Raw genomic sequence first — 18301 nt, forward strand, 5'->3', positions numbered from 1 at the left:
TTAATTCGTTCCAGAGGTCCGTTCTTAACCTGAAACTGTTCTTAACCTGAAGCACCACTTTAGCTAATGGGGCCTCCTGCTGCTGCCGCGCCGCTGGAGCACAATTTCTGTTCTCATCCTGAATCAAAGTTATTATCCCGAGGTACTATTTCTGGGTTAGCAGAGTCTGTAACCTGAAGTGTATGTAACCCAAGGTACCACTGTATTTCAAAGGCAGAAGTAAGCTCTTACTGTTGATCTACAGCTCGCATTTCAAGTTACTGAAATGAAAAGGAACTTACCGGTAAGCCCAACCTTCTTCCGGCACATGAAGCAGCGAGTTTTTTTCTGTTTTGGTTTGTCGAGTGATTTCTCTTGTTCTTCAGAGGATGGCTCTGCGCTATCTGATGCTGAAGCTGCGGGGAAAGAGAGCAAAAAGATGCGAGAGAGATAAAGACAAGGCAAAAATCTGAACTTTGCAGTTTCGGGTCCTGCGCCCTTGGGGTTTAAATTCCTCCCTCGAAGACCCAAATCTGGCCATGTCCAGAACTTTAACCAGATTCCTTCATCGTTCAGATACTCCAGAAGGCTCCATCGTACACTCGCCACCTTGTTTAATCTCTCTGCTGGTCACGAGAGGTGGAAATCAAGCTGAGGACTGAGATATAGCTTCTTCGTATTCAGAGGCAGTTGGACGTTTATTTGCAGAGGGAAATGATGGCCCTATGCTGCTCACATTAAAATCTCCCATGCCAAAGGGGTTACTCGACAGGAAGCCTGCTCCCCTGGATGCACACAGAGCACTTCATGCGCTGGAAACCCAGAAGAGAGGCTCAATACACAGCCTTGTTTGGGGAGTATAAGGGGATGTGTGCAACACTGCCTTCGCCCAAGCACAACAGACTTCTGCTCACCCAACAAGCCTTCCTCTTCCTCTCCCTCCCCTGTGCAGCCCCAGAAACTCTGCTCTAGAGGGTTTGGGGCTCCTCTGGAGCAGTGGTGTAGTTGGCGGGGGTCCGAGGGGTGGTGGCCTCAGGTGCAAAATTATGAGATGGGCACAACCAGACAACCCACAGCAGGCTCCCTCAGCATTGCTGAGCTCCTGCAACCTTCCGGAGCTGCAGGGAGGCAAGCTGCACCCGGTCCAAGCCTTCAGGGCTGGGACAGCGCCTCCTCCGTGAGGCTGATGCCCCAATGAGGTTGGGACAGCTTGCGCTGTCCTCCCCCCAGCTGCCCAGTCCACCAGAGGGGTGCAATACTTGCCCTGCCCTGGGCACCAGCAACCCATGCTAAGCCACTGCTTTGGAGTAGATCTTTTAACAATTCATATACTGATTAACACCAGGGTATTTGTATTTGTGTGTGTGTTTAATTACGTAAGTTTTATCTGGATCAGGCCAATGGCTCATCTAGTCCAGCATCCTGTTCTCACAGAGACCAACCAGATGCCCATAGAAATCCTCAAAGCAGGACCGGAGAGCACAACAGTGCTCTCTCCCTCCTGCAGTTTCCAGTAACTGGTATTCAGAAGCATGACTACCTCTGACCATGGAAGTAGAACAAAGCCTCTCCCTCCTCTGCCATGAATTTGTCCCAGGCTCTTTTAAAGCCATCTAGATTGGTGGCCATCAATGAAACCTGTAGGAGTTCCATTTCAAGATGAAACAGGAGTTCCATCATTTAACTCCTCGCTCATCCTCAGTCCAATGCACATTAACATCATGTTTTTCATTTATTTATCATACAGAAGATGAAACAATACGGGTATTGTTTTCCATAGCGGAGAAGCTGGACATTCTAAGGGCAAACAACCTATGTTGTTGTTTTTAAAGAAAAAGGGAAACGAAAAGAAGAACGCCAATTGTTGAAGAATGGATTGTGTAAAGATAGGAAATTGTAATACCGTTAAATAAATGAATATAGCAAGGGTTAGAGGAGGGAAGGCAACAGAACAATACTTTTTGTGGCGAAATGGGGTATGTTTCTTACGCAGTGGAACAACAGAGCTCCATAAAATTGTGCAGCCTTATGTATGGTTGTGGGTTTCTTGCAACACAATTCGTTTTACGTTGAAATCTTTGATATACAGGTTATTTATCGATAATAACAAATTTTAAAAGCACTGTAGTTTCTAAGCAGTGTACAATGAGGTACAAAACAGATACAAAAGTTAAAGTTAAATTATCCATAAAATTAGGGGGGGGGGCCCTTACTTCAAAAAGCCTGCTGAACTAAAAAGGTCTTCACAAAGCACCCAAAGTTCAACAGGGAGGGGATCTGTCTGACCTCAGCCAGGAAAGATGTCCACAGAGTCAGCCCCACATTACTGACTTCATGGCTCCACAAGGGACCAATAGCAGCAACACTCCCCTAAACACCTGTGATCAGGTAGGGATCCGAGGAATAAGGTATCCTGGGCCCAAGCTGTTAAGGGTCTTGTTTTGGGAGCACACTGCAGAGAAGGAGGGGGAAAGTTGGAAGCCCCCTGGAACAGAATTTGGGGGTGTGCAGGGGACTGCAAAGGGGAGGGTGAGGAAGGGGAGCACCCCAACAGGAATCACAACTGAGGAATCCCCAGCGAGCCCCCGCTAACTCAAAATATACAAAGCATTTTCATTTTTTGGGGAAGCCTTACAAAGTGGCTGACAATTACCATGCCAGTAATTTATGTCTACGCCCCAACTGATCACTGTGCTCTACAAGAGAGGGATTCCTGCAGATGCGACCCCATTGGGAGATCTGCTCCATGCCATAAAAGTATAATAATAATCCTGGAATCATCACACACCTTTAAAACAGGGAGAGAGAAGTGTGAACTTCAGTTCAATAAGGCTGGAAGTGTGCGCCTTTAGTTTTAGCTGTCTTCATGAATTGGCTTAAATACCGCTCTTAGTCTGAAATAAGACTGAAATAATGACACCTGAAGTGGGCCACTGACGGCTGAAATAGAGGGTTATATAAGACTGAAAACATGTCTTTTCAGACAGCCTTAAAAGTCGCTTGAGACTCAGAACCCTAACACAACTCCTCAATATAATCTCTGAAGATTGCCTAGGTCTTCCAATTGCTGGGTGCGGACTCACTAGTGTGCTGTGGTCTGATCCAAGGCGGGTTGCAACAGGCATACTACCAGCATGCAAATGTATGGTGAAAGTTTGAGAAATGGGTCCCCAAATGCATGTTTGGGTCTTGGGTCTCTGAAAAGGCTTAAGTTGCCTGGTCTAGAACAACTTAAGCAGTTGCAGCTCCCAGAGCCAGCAAAGAAGGCAATACATTTTACTTACAGCCAGTGCTTTCCCCCCCAAGAAAAAATAGGTGCCGGAACTCACCATGAAGTTGTTACAGCAAGTTACTAGGTGACTTGGGGCAGCCCTGAACGGATGCCGGTTTGACAACAGCTGCATTCAGTGCTTGAGGAGGTGCTAAAAACTATGGCAAGCTGTCTCCCTAGTTGGTTTAGGGGTTGCCCCTGGTTCTGGTGCTGGTCAAATAAACGCACCTCTGCCTCCCTTGTTCTCATAGATTTAGGCAGATGGCTAGGGCAGCTCAGAAGGGCCCTTGAGAAAATATTTTTGTGCAACGGTAAAGGCCTGGCTTAAAAGCTTAAGGCCCACTACCACTACATGGGAGACGGGTTGAAGAAAAGGAAATCCGAATTGGCTCTGTCCCATAGCATGAGCAATTGCACCCAGGAGCGGCTAGGAGCTAGGTGGAGTCATAGATCTAAAAAAAAGTGTAGACTCGCACACACAGGCCACCACCCATTTTGACTTGAAATGTTCGTTTTCATACTTTCTCAGAAGTATGTAAAGGCAAGAAGCGGGCAGGGAGATTGCCAGCCTGCAATGGCACCCGCCCGAGAGGTGCCAGAAACCAGTCTAAAATTACCTAAGCGCATCACTATTCAAGTGAGATAAATTCATGTTGCAAGTCATTGATCGAAACAAGACAGAGATTAGGTAAAATGTTTTACAATAATAACCCTGCCCTCCCAACATCTGATGCCTTAACAGTAGTTCATGCATTGGTTACTTTGAGATTAGACTACTGCAATGTGCTCTTCGTGGGGCTTTCCTTGAGCTTGATCTGGAAGCTGCAGGGAGTGCAGAGTTCTGCAGCGCAACTGCTGCCAGGAACGAGATTTTGTCAGCATATAACACTTTTGCTCAGAGGCCTGTGCTGGTTGCCAATTTGCTACTGGGACAAGTTCAAGGTAACAACCCTTCACAGTTTGGGACCAGTTTACTCGCATACCCCATATATACCCACTTGACCACTTGCATAAAATGTTTTTATCTGGTGCCAAAACATACAGTAAAGCCTCCTGCCTGATATCAAGAGGCAGGGAGTTCCAAAGTGCAATGCTAAAAAATTGATTCCTTACAAATGCGGAGCGAGTATTATGTGGTCCCTGCAACAAAGTGGTCGAGGGGGAATAAATGGGGTAAACTTAAAGAGTAAATAAAGGAGAAAAATCAAACAGAACTCTCAGCTTCTTGCATTTAGGAGCTTACAGCCTTAAATACATTTAATTGCATTGCTATATCCTGCAAGGATCCCCAAGAGCCAGACCCGGGTTTGCTTGGCTTCTGAAAGGTGGCTACATCGTCTGCCTTTGGACCAAAGCTCTAGGAACATGCCATCAATTGTGCGGCGAGACAACAAATGGAGACGTAATGGAAATGTGTGTGTGTATATCAGCAACAATTAAAATGTCTGCTTAGTTTTGGACCAGAGTGAGGGACCAAGGGATAAAGTCAACACCTTCATGGAAGAGGTGGGTTTTGAGGAGAGATCCTCAAGGGGAGACTGACCTGGCTCCAAGCAGTACTGTGACTTTTTATGCCCTATTATTCCACACCCCCCAAAAGATTGGCTTGTCCCTGAACTTAAATGATGCTGACGTATCCAGCAACAGCTAGAGGGGGCACTTGTGCAACACCCCAAAAATAAGAGAAAGTTCGCTGCCAACAACAACAAAAAGGCACATATTTGCATGTGCTAATTTAGATGCAAATTTAAAATGAATTCGCTTATTTTTTAAAGGAGATAAGAAAACACCTCACCCTAGTGGGGAAGAGTGTGGCCATGTGACCTGCATGCTTGCAGGTGATCATTGTGGATGGGCAACTAACAACCCTGGGAAGTAGTTTCATCTGTGCAGCACCAGTGGCTGGGTGTTTTTACCCTTACGTTTTTAATACATTTTATTTGACTACTGTATTTTATTCTTGTTGTAGACCACTTTGAGATTTTGTTGTTATGGGAAGCAATTCAAAATTCAACACACCTCTCCTAAGAGACAAGAAAATGCTAGGCAGCTGAGTTAATAAAGAACTTTTTTAGAATTCCCTTCTCTGACCTTTGGACGTCACGAAACAAACTGATTGTCCCCAGCAGAATACTGCCGGAGGACCAATGTACATAAAAGTCAGCTCCAGGACAGACAGACAAATACAGAAAGGGGAGGGGGAAGTGTTGAAAACCTAACTGCAAAGTTAGATGAAATATAGCAACTGGTTGGAGTTACAAGGCTTTGATCGAGGAGTTTTATTATACCAGAGCCTACTAGGAGGAACAGGGAATAGAGTAGCAATTTGGACTCAATTTCCAGAACAGCCAAAAAATTCAAAGACCAAACTCAGTGCCACAACAGTGTAGCTAAGACCACAACAGTGTCTCCACAACAGTGGAGCGAAAGCATCAAACATTAAGGTAACCTGCTGAATGAACAAGGAGCAATATCATACTGGTGGAGGGGAAGACCATGCCTAGCACTTATCTTCCCTCCCTCTGCCAATAATATGGACAAAACTGAGATGCAATCTGGCAGGAGGGAGTAAGGATGTGTCTGTTCCCTGATGCAGCCTTTTGCTAATAGAGGAGGGAATCCCATGGCTAGACAGCGCCAGCCTGTACCTGAATTACAGACAACTGCACAATGCACAGGGCGAAGGACAGCAGACATTATCAATGGAGATACCAAGCCTGCTCAAGGTATCTGGCGAACGATGTGCATCCAGTTTCAACTCAGGGAGGAAATAATAATTTAAATCTGCTCTAAGTACTAGAAGTTTGGGGCACATTGCTCAAAAATTTACAGCAGCCATTGCCAAACAGGTGCCCTCTGGAGATGTTCTTGTCTTACAATTCCCACCACTGTGGTTTTCTCCTGATGGTCTTAGCTACTAAAACTGCACCAGCTCCCCAGTTCCAAAGAGAGCACAGAGGTTCTCTCTGGGTGCTGCTGGACCACAATTCCTCTCGCTCCTGCCTATTGACCATGATGGCAGAGGCTGATGGGAGCTGGAGTCCTTCAACATCTAGAGGGCCACAAGCTACCCACCCCTGACTTAGGCCAGACTTTCACTGTCTACAGACAATATACTTGAATCAAGCTGATCTTGGAGGGGGTGGCAGATGAAGTCAGGACTATCCTGGACAATTGTAGGTTACCACACAATAACATTTTACGCACTGGCCAGGATCCAAGGAACCGTGCAATGAGTTCTGCGCAGCTGAAAAGAGAATTTAGATGTTCTTTCTTCCCAAATGAGGAGGAAGCAGTGCTCAGTGGAAGAGCATATGTTCTGCATGCAGAAGATCCCAAAGCTCCATCCTTTGCACAGTGGAACCTAGGTTGTTGAACGCTTTGGAAGCCGAACAATTAAGAACCTGAACGCCGAAAACCCGGAAGTGAATGCTTCCATTTTCGATCACGCCTTGGAAGTCGAATGGCTTCCGCGGCACGTTTCTCCAGTTCCCCCCTCTATTTTTTCAATGGTTTTTGCGGACCGGAAATTGCGCTTGGGTTGTCGAACGTTTTTGGAAGTAGAATGGTTTTCCAGAATGGATTACGTTCGACAACCGAGGTTCCACTGTACCGTCAGTTAAATCTTCAGTTTAAAGGGAGGAGGTAATATCCTGGGAGCAGTAAAACTTAGGTTAGATGGAGAAGATGCCTGACCTGGCATACAGCAGCAGCTTACACTCCTCTGCTGCACTGCAGACTACATCTGGAACGAGGGGCGTTAGAAGCATTCTGAGATATGGCACTGGGTGTGTGGGGTTGCCCTTAGCCACAGAAGGGAAGTCAAAAAGATCTAATACAAGCCACTGGGTGCACATTTCTTTTGGAGCTGGCCACTGATCTCTTTGTACCTTATATGAACAGAAAATGATCTTTTACAAGGAAAGGGGAGGCTGGTGCTTGAAGGGGCGGGAGGAATTAATACACATACACACAGCCACCAGCAAGCACATCAGAGGCAAATGAAAAGCCTGGACATCAGGAAGGGTGCACTTAATGGTTAAAGCTTTTGTTTTTCCTGCTACACCCTTGCTCTTTACAGAACAGCATGAAGTTGAAAGATCTGGAGCTGCAAATGGAAGTATGAATTTAAAAGAGAAAGAGAAAGAAAGAGAGGTTATTAGAGCAGGATTAGGACACAGAATAAAGATATACAGACATTTGAATGCAGAAACATGCAGGAAAAGGTGGAAAACTGCTATGGTAAGCTTACTCTTTCTCAAAGGTAGCTTAAAAAGAACAGCTTTTTAAATTAGCAACTATGCCATGCATATAACAAAGTTAGTAGCAGAATCATGTTAAAAGACATTAGCAAATAGAGGACAATGTCTAGACCAAGACTGGGGGGAAAGGATGGGATAAAAAGTGTTTGAGGTCTGACTCACTGCCAGGTGCTAAGACTGGGCACAATCTAGACAGCTTAGCCCTTTTGAATTCCCATGCATTCAAACAGGAGAATTACACACAGGGTCAGATCTCCCTGCCTTTGAAATGAACAGGTTTAAAAAGAGTACTAGATCGGGTCCATCTACATACTATCAGAACTAGATGCTTATTTCTCTCTATGTTCAATTTTACCTAATCCAGCGTTTCCAAAACTTTCAGTATCTGGGGCACAGTTCCCTTGGCCCATTTTTGAGTGTAGAATGGAGAGACGTCTCATTCTTTTGCTGCTTCCTTTTCTCATGCAGCTTTTAGACCAGGTGTGGTCTAAGATGCTGCTGAACTACACCTCCCATCATCCCTGGCTAGAGCTGATGGAAGTTGTAGTTCAGTAACATCTGGAGGGCCAGGGGTTCATCCCACACCTGTTTTAGACGAACAGTGTGGGCCTCTTTTTTGTGACTGCCAGAGAGCACAGCTAAAATTGCATCCAGCGCCCCCTTTCACCCTGGATGCAGTGTAGGGACCCAGGATGCTGTCTTGGCAGCTGTGACATTTCTATGATTTACCTGTTGCCTTCTCTGCTGCATTGCAAGGTGCTGTCAGGGAATTTTGGTGTTTCCTTATACCCTCTCTTTCGGATGATATCTCTGCCAATCAGAGTGGCAGAAACAGTGTGGGGGTGTAGATTGGGGTGAGGAACCTTCTGGGAGTCGCACGCTGACAGTGGGTGAGGCCAGAGGCAAAAGTGGATAGAGTAATGGATGTGATCTTAGTGCGGCAGTGCAAATCCCAGCCATGCACCACCTCTTCTCCATTTGGACAAGCAGAGACACCATCACAGTTCCGGAACACATATCAGCCGGGGAAAAGAACTCAAGGAGTGCACGGGGCAAGGGGTGCAACCTGGGGAAAGGGCAAAGGTGAGGTTCCCCACCCCTGGTAGAGGTCATTGCTGGGGAAGAGGGCATCCCTACAGAGCGAATGCACCTGGTTTGGGCACTCGTTTTAACCAAGGTTCATTTTCCAGCCCCTCTCGTGGCACACACTTGCTTCCTGCCCCAGCCCAGTTTGGGAATCACGGCTATAACCTACGTTAACAAGGAAACTCACTTACCTACTGTGTTTAGTGTTAAATCTGTATCGCGCCTCTTCGTTTTCACTCTCGAGTTCTCATCCGGGAAATCGGGATCATCTATATTAGTTTCTATGCTTGCATCATAATCACACTCTGTTTCTGAGCCCCTGGTAGTGTCAGGTAAATCTGAGTTATCCATCGACAATTCCTCTCCGGTACTGTCTATTGAAATTGTTTCGGCAAGGTCCACTGATGTTGGTTCTATTTATTCAACGGGACATGTATTTTAGGTATGTATTTTTATTCTTTAGAAAACACACACACGCACACAAACATGCTGCGTAGTCAGTTTTGAAAGTGGTTTTCATTCGTTTATTGTTCAGGACGGACCCACCCACTCCTGCAGTTCCTTGCACCCGAGGGCTACAGCAGCGCAGGGCTGATCGACTCTGCGTGCAAAGCCATCAAGGGTGAGGGTGGCGAGCGAGGACTGCTTAGCAAGGGATGCGGTTTTGATCTGCTTGGTTACCACTGGGAACAGAGGACACGAAAAGTGTTGGGAGTGTAGATGGGAGAAAGTTAAACATAAAAATATGAACGAAGTTTTCCCACCCTGTAGTTTGATCAAGTGGTCTCCCCTGCCTCCTTTCTTAGCTACAATAGGATCAATTCCTTTGTGCAGGGATTCAGAAGGACAATTCTTCTAGCAAAGAGGTAATTGCAACTGAATGAGCACTGGAAAGTGGGGAGAATATCAGAAATGCAATATGCATGAATGTCATGAAGCAACATGGGGGCCCTCAGGCAGACAGCTCTTGTGGTCTGGAGGTATGCAAAAAGTCCTTCCTGCTCTGCTTCATGCATTAAATCCCCTTGATAAATTGCAGCATACAAATATTTTAAATGACACAAAAATTATTTCTCCTCGTCCCCACTACACAGAAAGCTATTCTACATGGCTATATCTACACGTGGCTTTCAGATTTTCCTATTTTACCTGTCCCTATAAGTGCTGAATAAATGCATGGACACACACTGGAAAGTTAGAACAGTGCTACCTCAGAAGTCAAATGTAATCTGTTCTGGAAGTCTGTTCGACTTCCAAAACATTCAGAAACCAAGGCGCGGCTTCTGATTGGCTGCAGGAAGCTCCTGATGCCAACAGGAAGCTGCGGAAGCCCCATCAGACATTTGGGTTCCAAAGAACGTTCGCAAACCGGAACACTCACTTCTGGGTTTGCAGCGTTCGGGAGCCAAAACGCTCCAAGTCGCAAGGCGTTCGCCAACCAAGGTACGACTGTAATGGCTTCCTATCCAAAGCAAAATCCCCAATATGTGCAGCTCGAAGGTCAGCTGCATGTGAGAAATTGCTGTGTTGGGGGAAAGACAATAAATTTCCCTTTCAGAAAATCCACACTGGGGCCATAGCCAAGGATATCTATCAATGCATGCATCTTAAGGATGAGGATTCCTAAGTGCCAACCTTCGGGGATTTTGGTTGAGGGTGGGGGTAGTTGATAAGGGGATGCATAAGCCCAAGCTCTGATCCTTACCAACTCCAGCTAAAGAAATTACAGGTAGGAAGGCAGGCAAATATCTCTGAGACCTTGGAGAGTGATTACTCACCAGTCAGTCAGCACAGGGCTAGAGGGTCCAACTGTGTGAAGGAAGCTACCTTTTACCAGGTCCAACCATTGGTCAATCTAGGCTAGTATTATCTACTTCAATTGCCAGTGGCATGTGGCTAACCATGGTTTAGCAGAAATGTACAGGTTCTCAGAAGGGAAACTGAGGTTGCTTTGCTCCTCCCCCTGGTGATTCTGCTGCTGCACTAAGCCATGATTTGGCTTAGCATTCTGTCCCCACCAGGTTCATGGTTTAATTCTCCTGGAATTCTCCATGAGCCGTAAGCCACAGGACAAACCCTGGTGACGGCTTGGTAGTCTAGAGAGAACTGAACTATGAGCAAAGGCTCAGCTGGGTCACCAAGCCACAGTTTAGCAAGGCACATCAGAACAGAACAACTGGGAAAGAGCAAAGCAGTCACAACCTCCAAGAGTCCACACATTCATGCTAAACTGTGGTTTGGCTTAGAAGAACATTTTAGCCAGGCCAAGGGTTATTTAGGGTCTCAGGGAGATAAAGAGATCTTTCTTCCTTGATCCCCTGTTTTTACTGGAGATACCAGGGATTGAAATTAGGACCTTCTGCACGCAAAATATGTGCTCTACCATTGAGCTATGGTTAGGAGAAGGAGCCTCGTGCTATCCCAAACTGCAACCGCAGAAAGCTCATAGCAGTAAGTATGGATGGAACTGCAGTCCAAGCAATTTCCCACATACTGAATTTTACACAGACTCACACAATCCACATTTCACTGCAGCAAACTACGTAGCTTTAGATCCACAGATATATCCAAGCATTACAGGCAAATAAATTTGAATATATATTTATATATTTAAAACTTATACCTCTCTTTTCTACTTCGTAAAAGAGTTGCTCAAATATACGACTCCAACTCATGTGAGCATTTGCTCCCCAAGTAAAACACATTATCAGTACTTTCAGTTCTTGATGCTACGCATGAGTTGTATCTTTAAAATATAATAGGAGAAACCAGCCACTGGGGGAATATATTCTAATGGGAAAGCATAGATTCATACCCTGTAGTGTCCTTTCGTGGATTGTGGAGAGAACTCCTGGCATACCAAAATTTCATACAGGCGAGCTTTCCACCAACTAAAGGGTTCAGCAGATGTCTTGGAATCGCATTACATCTTCAAATCATCTATTTATCTTGAGATACAGTCCATTTTATGGTTTCTCTGTTCACCAACAGAGACTTGACTAGTCATGACTTGGATTAACATATAACCAGGGGTCAGCAACCCAAGGCCAATGGACCGGAAGTGGCCCACGGAGGTTGTTTGACCGGCCCACGAGCCACCCCCCAAACGAGGAGCCCGCTTGCACGCTGCACTATACCGGCACAGCGCAGCGCAGGGACTTGCTTCCGCAGCGCTGGAAATCACGTCTGTGCATGCACAGATGCTGAAAATCGCAGCCGTGCACACGATCCAACCCACCGAGGGATCTCTGTGGGACCAATCTAGCCCAGGCAAGAAAAACCTTGCCGACCCCTGATATAAACAAAGAATATAGCACTGCATTTTGGCAACTTTGTTCCATTCTGTTTAGGCTTTGTGCCCCCTTCATTTATAATTCGCATCAGGGTTTACATCCCACCTTCACTCCGCAAGAAACTGGGAAGCACACATGAGAGGGTCTAGAGCAGCATCGCTCAATGTGGTGCTTTCTAGATGTAGTCAGACTACAACTTCCATCACCCTTGGTCAGTGGTCATGCTCACAGTGCACCATCCATTCTATGGCTAGGAGACCCAGTTCACATCTCTTTTACAGATGTGGTATCACACAATACAACACCCTAAGAATTAGATGGCTCCAAACAGAAAAGGGGGTTATGCCACATTCACAGAGACAAACACAGCTGGTTTTAGCAAGGAAGAAAGCTCAGCTGCAGCTAAGGCTCTTCCCCCTGCCCACCCAGAAGTGGCTCAAGCCAGTGAGTGGCCACATTTCTATACAGGCAAGAGACCACTGCTCAGTTGTGGAGTACATGCTTTGCATCAAGAAGCTCCCAAGTTCAATCCATGGACTCTTCAGTCAAAAATGAGAAAATCCCTGCCTGGGATCCTGGAGTCACTGCCAGTCAGAACAGACAATGGCAGGCTCTTGGGGACAAATTATTAGACCTGGTAGAAGGCCCCTTCCTCTGACCTCAGTGTAGTGTTTTCTTTTAAAACCCCACACCAGTGCTCTGTTTTGAATATGCAGCAAATCAGAGCCCAGACAACAGAACCAAAAGGGCAGGTATTGCTTAGCTAAAAGAAGGACAATGAAACAAACCAAAAAACCCCCACCAAAGGCAGAAGATGTGATCAGTAGCCCAATGAGCACAAGGGGGAGCCCACAAGGGCTTCTCTTAAGAAAGGAAGAAACCCTGCTATGTTATACTGGGAGTGGACCAAAGGAAAATACAGATAAAGCTTTCGCTTACTCTAGTACACACGGCACTCATCTAATACCCCTTTTCTTATCTCAAGGCCCTAGCTGTCAAGTGTGTGACCGAGATCCAGCTTAACTTGCAAGCCATCTGCAACAGCTACCCCCATGGCAGAAATGAGTACACAGAGATGCGTGCATGAGCTGAGTAATGCTGTGCTTATGTCATTTCACTGCATCTTCCCAGAATGTGTGTGAGAAAGAGCACTGCTGCTTGTGTCTCTGAATTTCAGGAACACTCAAATAATCTTAGGCACGCTTCACGTGGGGGTAAGTCTCCCTGAACACAGTGAGACTCACTTCTAGGTAGGAAGGATCACATTGTTAACTGTATTAATGACATGGTTTAGAGTCACTGTGCAAAAAAAAACCCCTAAAAGATGAAATTGAGCACAATCTGTTTTTAGAAGCACATCTGGAATGCTCAAAGGCAGGTTTTGGGGGCCCAGACTCTCCACTGTTATCTGTGCCCAAAGGGCACAAGGATGCCCCAACATCTGTCAAGGAAAGCTCAGTTCCATGAACAATACATATAGCAATTTTAAAGGGGAATCTCCTTGAATGTCACTTTTAAAAACCCACATGCAAAGGAGTTATGTTACCATGCTGATTTTGAAAAAAACTATTGTGGCAAGATTTTTATTTTTTTCCTGCATAAGCTCATGTCATAATAAGTCCCAGGACTCTCTTTCAGCAAAAGACTAACACAGGTACTTTTGCATAATTGCATTACTTGCCACACAACTGACAAGAAACTTTAAAGTCTGTTAGGCTTGTTGCAGTGAAATTCAGCTTTACACGTACAGGTGATTTCTTTGCAAAGCCACGGGGTGGATTCAAATTAAGCGAGGTAAGCAAAGTTTGGATTCTCTTGAAATAAACTGGATGGCTGAAACATTCATGTCCATGGCATTAATCTGGATATTCAGTATATGAGTGAATATCGCAAGATAAACAAACACACTCAAGCTTTGGAATCAAAAGGAGCTGGTAGATAAAAGATGGGATTTACTGGAGTCTGAAACCAGTAAGATTAAATTTCTGGTCATGCAGAGCTGCTCACCCAACTGCTTTATTTACCTCTTTCCAAAATGCTTAAACAGTAGTATTTTTTGGGGGGGGGGGAGGTGAGAAATCCTGGCACATTCATGTTGCCTTATACTTCTGTGACAAATTATTAAGTGCTTACAGATTCTCTCCACTCTTAAGGAGATGCAATTGTCAGCAAGCTCACTGGGAAATGCCAGTGTACAATTCAAGTCTCTTCTTTTCAGTTCTGGCCTCTGCAGTTTTTGACAACTGGCATTGCGGAGTTATTGATAACCAGCAGTAGATCAAGTAGGACAACAATGTATGTTTCCTCTTTGGGTTTCAAGGCATTCCAAAAAACATAAACAAAGACAGTGAAGGCATCCAACTAGTTCATATACTAACCTTGGACATCTTCTCTTTCAGGTCCTGCCTTGTCCACTATGTCTGTACTTTCCACTTCACATGTTGCTACAGATTCTGCTAAGAGTGATGATGGGCTTGACACAGGGCTAGAAGCGGGGTGGCAGGGAGAGAATTTCTTTAGAAAGTGGTACAGGCTCTGCCATAACTAGCACATGAAATATTTGCTTATAGAAGGCAACTGTTTCAACTGCTTATAAAGGCAACTTGATATTATAGACACCAGGGTTCGAGATGCTACTGGGCCATGATGCTGCTAAGTGACCTGGAGTCAGTTCCTCTCTCTCTCTCTGCTGAGCCTACCTCACAAGATTGGCGTGAGGATAAACAGGGAAAGGGAGCCACGGTTGTCGCCTTAAGCGCCTCGAAGGAAAGGCAGGACAGAAACCAAGTTACAAAGTGAATAAAATCATCAGAAGCAAAGTATTTGTCCAAAGACAAGTGCTGCCATCCATTGGACTGGTTGTAATTTAAGAAGATGGTCAGCTGATGGGTGGATGAGGGCAGTGTCACATTTACCCCCATGGACTAGCCTCCACTGTGTTTATCTTGTATATTTAGCACAGAGCTCTGAAAATAATATAACTGTCTTTGAAAGACTGTTCAGAAACTGGGGCCAGGCACTGGGACCAGAGCTGCCAGCACCAAAGCAGATTCACTGGCGTGCTTCCAATTCAAAGTGCAAATGCTTACCTTACAAGCGTTTAGGTCATACTTTGAGGTGCAGATTTTGCTGTGCCATTGCCCATACCAATAAGTTTTAAGTTGAGATCTTCCCCAGTTGACATCTGTATGGGGCCATCTTTGGGGAGTACTCCAGCAAATCTGGGTACTTTTACAAACCTCAAAGCACACCTGAGTATGGCAATGCCTCCCTCACGTTTTCCTGTTCTGTCTAAGTACCCATCAGCACTCAGCACCTGAGTTTTGCTATTATAGGAAACACAGTGTAGAAAGACGGGCTCCTGCTCTGTCCCCAGATACATTAATGAAACTATCACAGACAGCTACGGTGCAGCACTCCCAATCCAAAAAAAAAGGGAGAATGCTCTCATTCATGCAGTTACCATTCTGTCCCCAAAATAGAAAATGCTGCAATTAACATTATGGTAACAATTCCACATAGACCTTTGACACACACAAACACAGGATGGCAATTTTTACCTTGGCTGCATAGGTGGTACAGGTGTAGAATCTAGTGTTGATGAAGTTTCCTGGATGCTGCCTTCAGTGCATTGAACTGGTAAAGACTCAGTTAGGCTACTAACAGAAGTTGCTGAAAGAAGAGGCACTCGTGTTAAGACAGCAATTGGCCATGCTAGAAGACAACTGGTCACCATAGGCTTGATGTTGCAATCTTAGGGCTGGGGGAGACTTTGGGCTGTGATGATTTCAGGACAGAATGATATCTACACCTAAGTTATTAACCATACCTCAGTTGCTTACAGCAGGGTGCCGATAATGCCAACGTTGCAGGTTCGATCCCCCTATGGGACAGCTGCATATTCCTGCATTACAGGGATTGGACTACAATTCAATTATATATGCCCAACTATAAGAGATGGCAATTGTGCCTTTGAATTTAATGTGCAGGTTGGTTTGTTTTTAAAATTCAAATAAGATAAAATTTGATGTTTTAAAAACACAAAGAATACCTCTTCGGGGGACGATAATCAATCCACAGCGCACATAGCTAAACAACGGAATTTACTGCAGCAATGGCCAACGGCTTGGATGGCTTTAAAAGAGGATCAGACAAATTCATGGAGGATTGGCTTTACGATACTGCTTTAAGCGAATAGTGCAGATAAGGCCATACTTTTAGGGTTGCTGTTTTAAGTAATTCTGACAAGGCTTTGCACTAACGAATCATAGAGCTTTAAACAGGTGGTGTGGATGTGGCCTAAGTTAAGAAAGTATTCATGGTCACTTCCTGGAAAAGTTGCACTATCTTAACTGATGTGCAACATGCTATTTGGCAGGAAGGTCAACAGTGTAATGGGAGGTTCTGCAAGTCGCGTGTTGCCGTTTTAATTTGGCAGCAGCTGTTTCCAGGTCACCTGTTTTTTCCTCTCTCCTCAACATAGCTATCCCTTCCTACATTGGCCAGTTTTGGCTCACAAACAAACCAGTCCCTCGATATGGCAGGGATGGGGAACTTTGGAACCAGAGGCCAAATGCGGCCCCTTAGACCTCTGTACCTGGCCCTCAAGTCCTCTCTCACCAGCCCCACCTTGCAGCCTTCCTGCCAGTCTGGAATGTGCACTTAATACTCTAATAATGCAGTTGGCCTGGATGGAGGACAGGGTGCCAACTTGAATAAAATATCGATCGCCAAGACGCAGTACATGCACACCAGCTGAATGGCAATGACCATCAACTGGGGGGGGGGGAGGACGACTGGCTGGCCCCCTCAAATATATTTTTTTAGGGGCTGAAGAGACCTTGGTCCCTAGGAGTTGGTTCCTATGAGCCTGCTGTACAAAGGTAAGATTCACACTCAGGTCACTTTTGCCTCTGACTCTGCCCACTATTGGCATGTGGCCCCTGGAAGACTGCACAGAAGGGAAAGCGGCCCTCAGGCTGAACACTTCTCCCCGCTCCTGCTCTACAGCTATTTACGGCAGTGTCGGGAAGACTAAGCTTGCAATACTTTACCACAAGTAAAATACGAGCTGCAAGAATGACCCTTAGACTATACTGACAAAAAAAACCCTGTTAAAACTGCGTAGGCCTAATGTTCCGTTTGAAGCTGAATCATAATCTGTTTGGTGATACTACAGGCCACACACAATCAGTCACAGTTCTTCTTTTCCTTCTCTCTCTCTCCTGTTCTACAATTAGCAACTGCCTGCTGCAAGACAAAGGAAGGCAGTCTGCTTAGCATGGCCCATTCGACATACACAGGCCAAGCAAAAATCCCAGCTGTCTTGGACAGGTCATGAGATCTTTGCAGGAGTGCGGAATCTTTTGGGCCTTGGTGGGCCAGATTTTTATCTTGCCGCCACCCTGCGGGCCAACTCTGACAAGTCGGTAGGGATCACCCACCTGTCAATTATCTGACCCATGCACTTGTATCCTGAAAGGACCCCTGGACAATTAAGTCCAGTCAAAGGCGACTATGGGGTTGCAGCGCTCATCACGCTTTCAGGTTGAGGGAGCCGGCGTTTGTCCACAGACAGTGCCTCCACCCCCATTATTTTGCCATGACAGGGAACCAGGCAGAGGGCCTTCTTGGCAGTGACGCCTGCCCTGTGGAACGCCCTCCCAGCAGATGTCAAGGCAATAAACTACCTGACTTTAAAAAGACATCTGAAAGCAGCCCTGTTTAGGGAAGTTTTTAATGTTTAATGTTTTATTGTGCTTTTAATTCTGTTGGGAGCTGCCCAGAGTAACTGGGGAAACCCAGCCAGATGGGCGGGATACAAAATAATAAATAAATTTATTTTATCATCATCATCATCATTATTTTGCCAGCATGCCTAAACAGCTTCTGGCGCATGAGAACACTGTGATGAAAGCCAGAGCGCACAGAAACGCCACCATGTGGCTAAAGTTCCCCTATGCTACCCGCAGCACCTGGCAGGAGTGAACCCCACAACCTGCCCATCGCCTGATGTCACCCAGTGACATCAGCTGATTGGTTTGGGGGAGTGGCGGGGGGAGATGGTTTTATGGACCAAACTGACCAGCAAACTGGAGGTTCCCTACTGCAGCCACATGGGCTTGTGCATCTAGAAGTCAACCCCGGCACATTTTGGAGATCTGAACTCACCTGGTGGGCTAATTCTACCATTACTACCATTCTGCCGTTGAAGATGTTCTTTATAGCATACCGAACACATGCCATTCGTACGAGGGTTTCCGTAAAATCCACACCCAGTAGAACAAAGCATAGGCACTTGGCTATGGTTGGTTTCTTGAGCCATACTCTTTTTCTAGTGACCTGGGAAAACAAGAGAGTCGGGTTAGTCAAGGAGTTCAGACCCGCCCTTAAGTTTTTTGCATTCGAGA

General features: G+C 45.7%; 1 protein-coding gene across 7 annotated transcripts in view; it reads right to left on the reverse strand.

Annotated features, from left to right (window-relative positions):
- The window catches only part of ZFAND6 (zinc finger AN1-type containing 6), a 78462-nt gene that overhangs the window by 2793 nt on the left and 57368 nt on the right, over positions 1-18301 (reverse strand). For 5 of the 7 annotated variants that reach the window (XM_053365479.1, XM_053365476.1, XM_053365480.1 and 2 more), the window contains exons 2-6: positions 18063-18233; positions 15452-15563; positions 14270-14376; positions 8790-9011; positions 282-395 (exon numbers count right to left, since the gene is read on the reverse strand). In XM_053365479.1, coding sequence (XP_053221454.1) covers positions 282-395; positions 8790-9011; positions 14270-14376; positions 15452-15563; positions 18063-18216 — 709 coding nt within the window. In that variant the 5' untranslated portion in view covers positions 18217-18233. The remainder of the gene's footprint in view (positions 1-281; positions 396-8789; positions 9012-14269; positions 14377-15451; positions 15564-18062; positions 18234-18301) is intronic. The other 2 variants (XM_053365481.1, XM_053365482.1) reach the window with 2 other exon arrangements.

The sequence above is a fragment of the Podarcis raffonei genome, chromosome 14 (genome assembly GCF_027172205.1).
Source record: "Podarcis raffonei isolate rPodRaf1 chromosome 14, rPodRaf1.pri, whole genome shotgun sequence".
Lineage (NCBI taxonomy): Eukaryota > Metazoa > Chordata > Lepidosauria > Squamata > Lacertidae > Podarcis > Podarcis raffonei.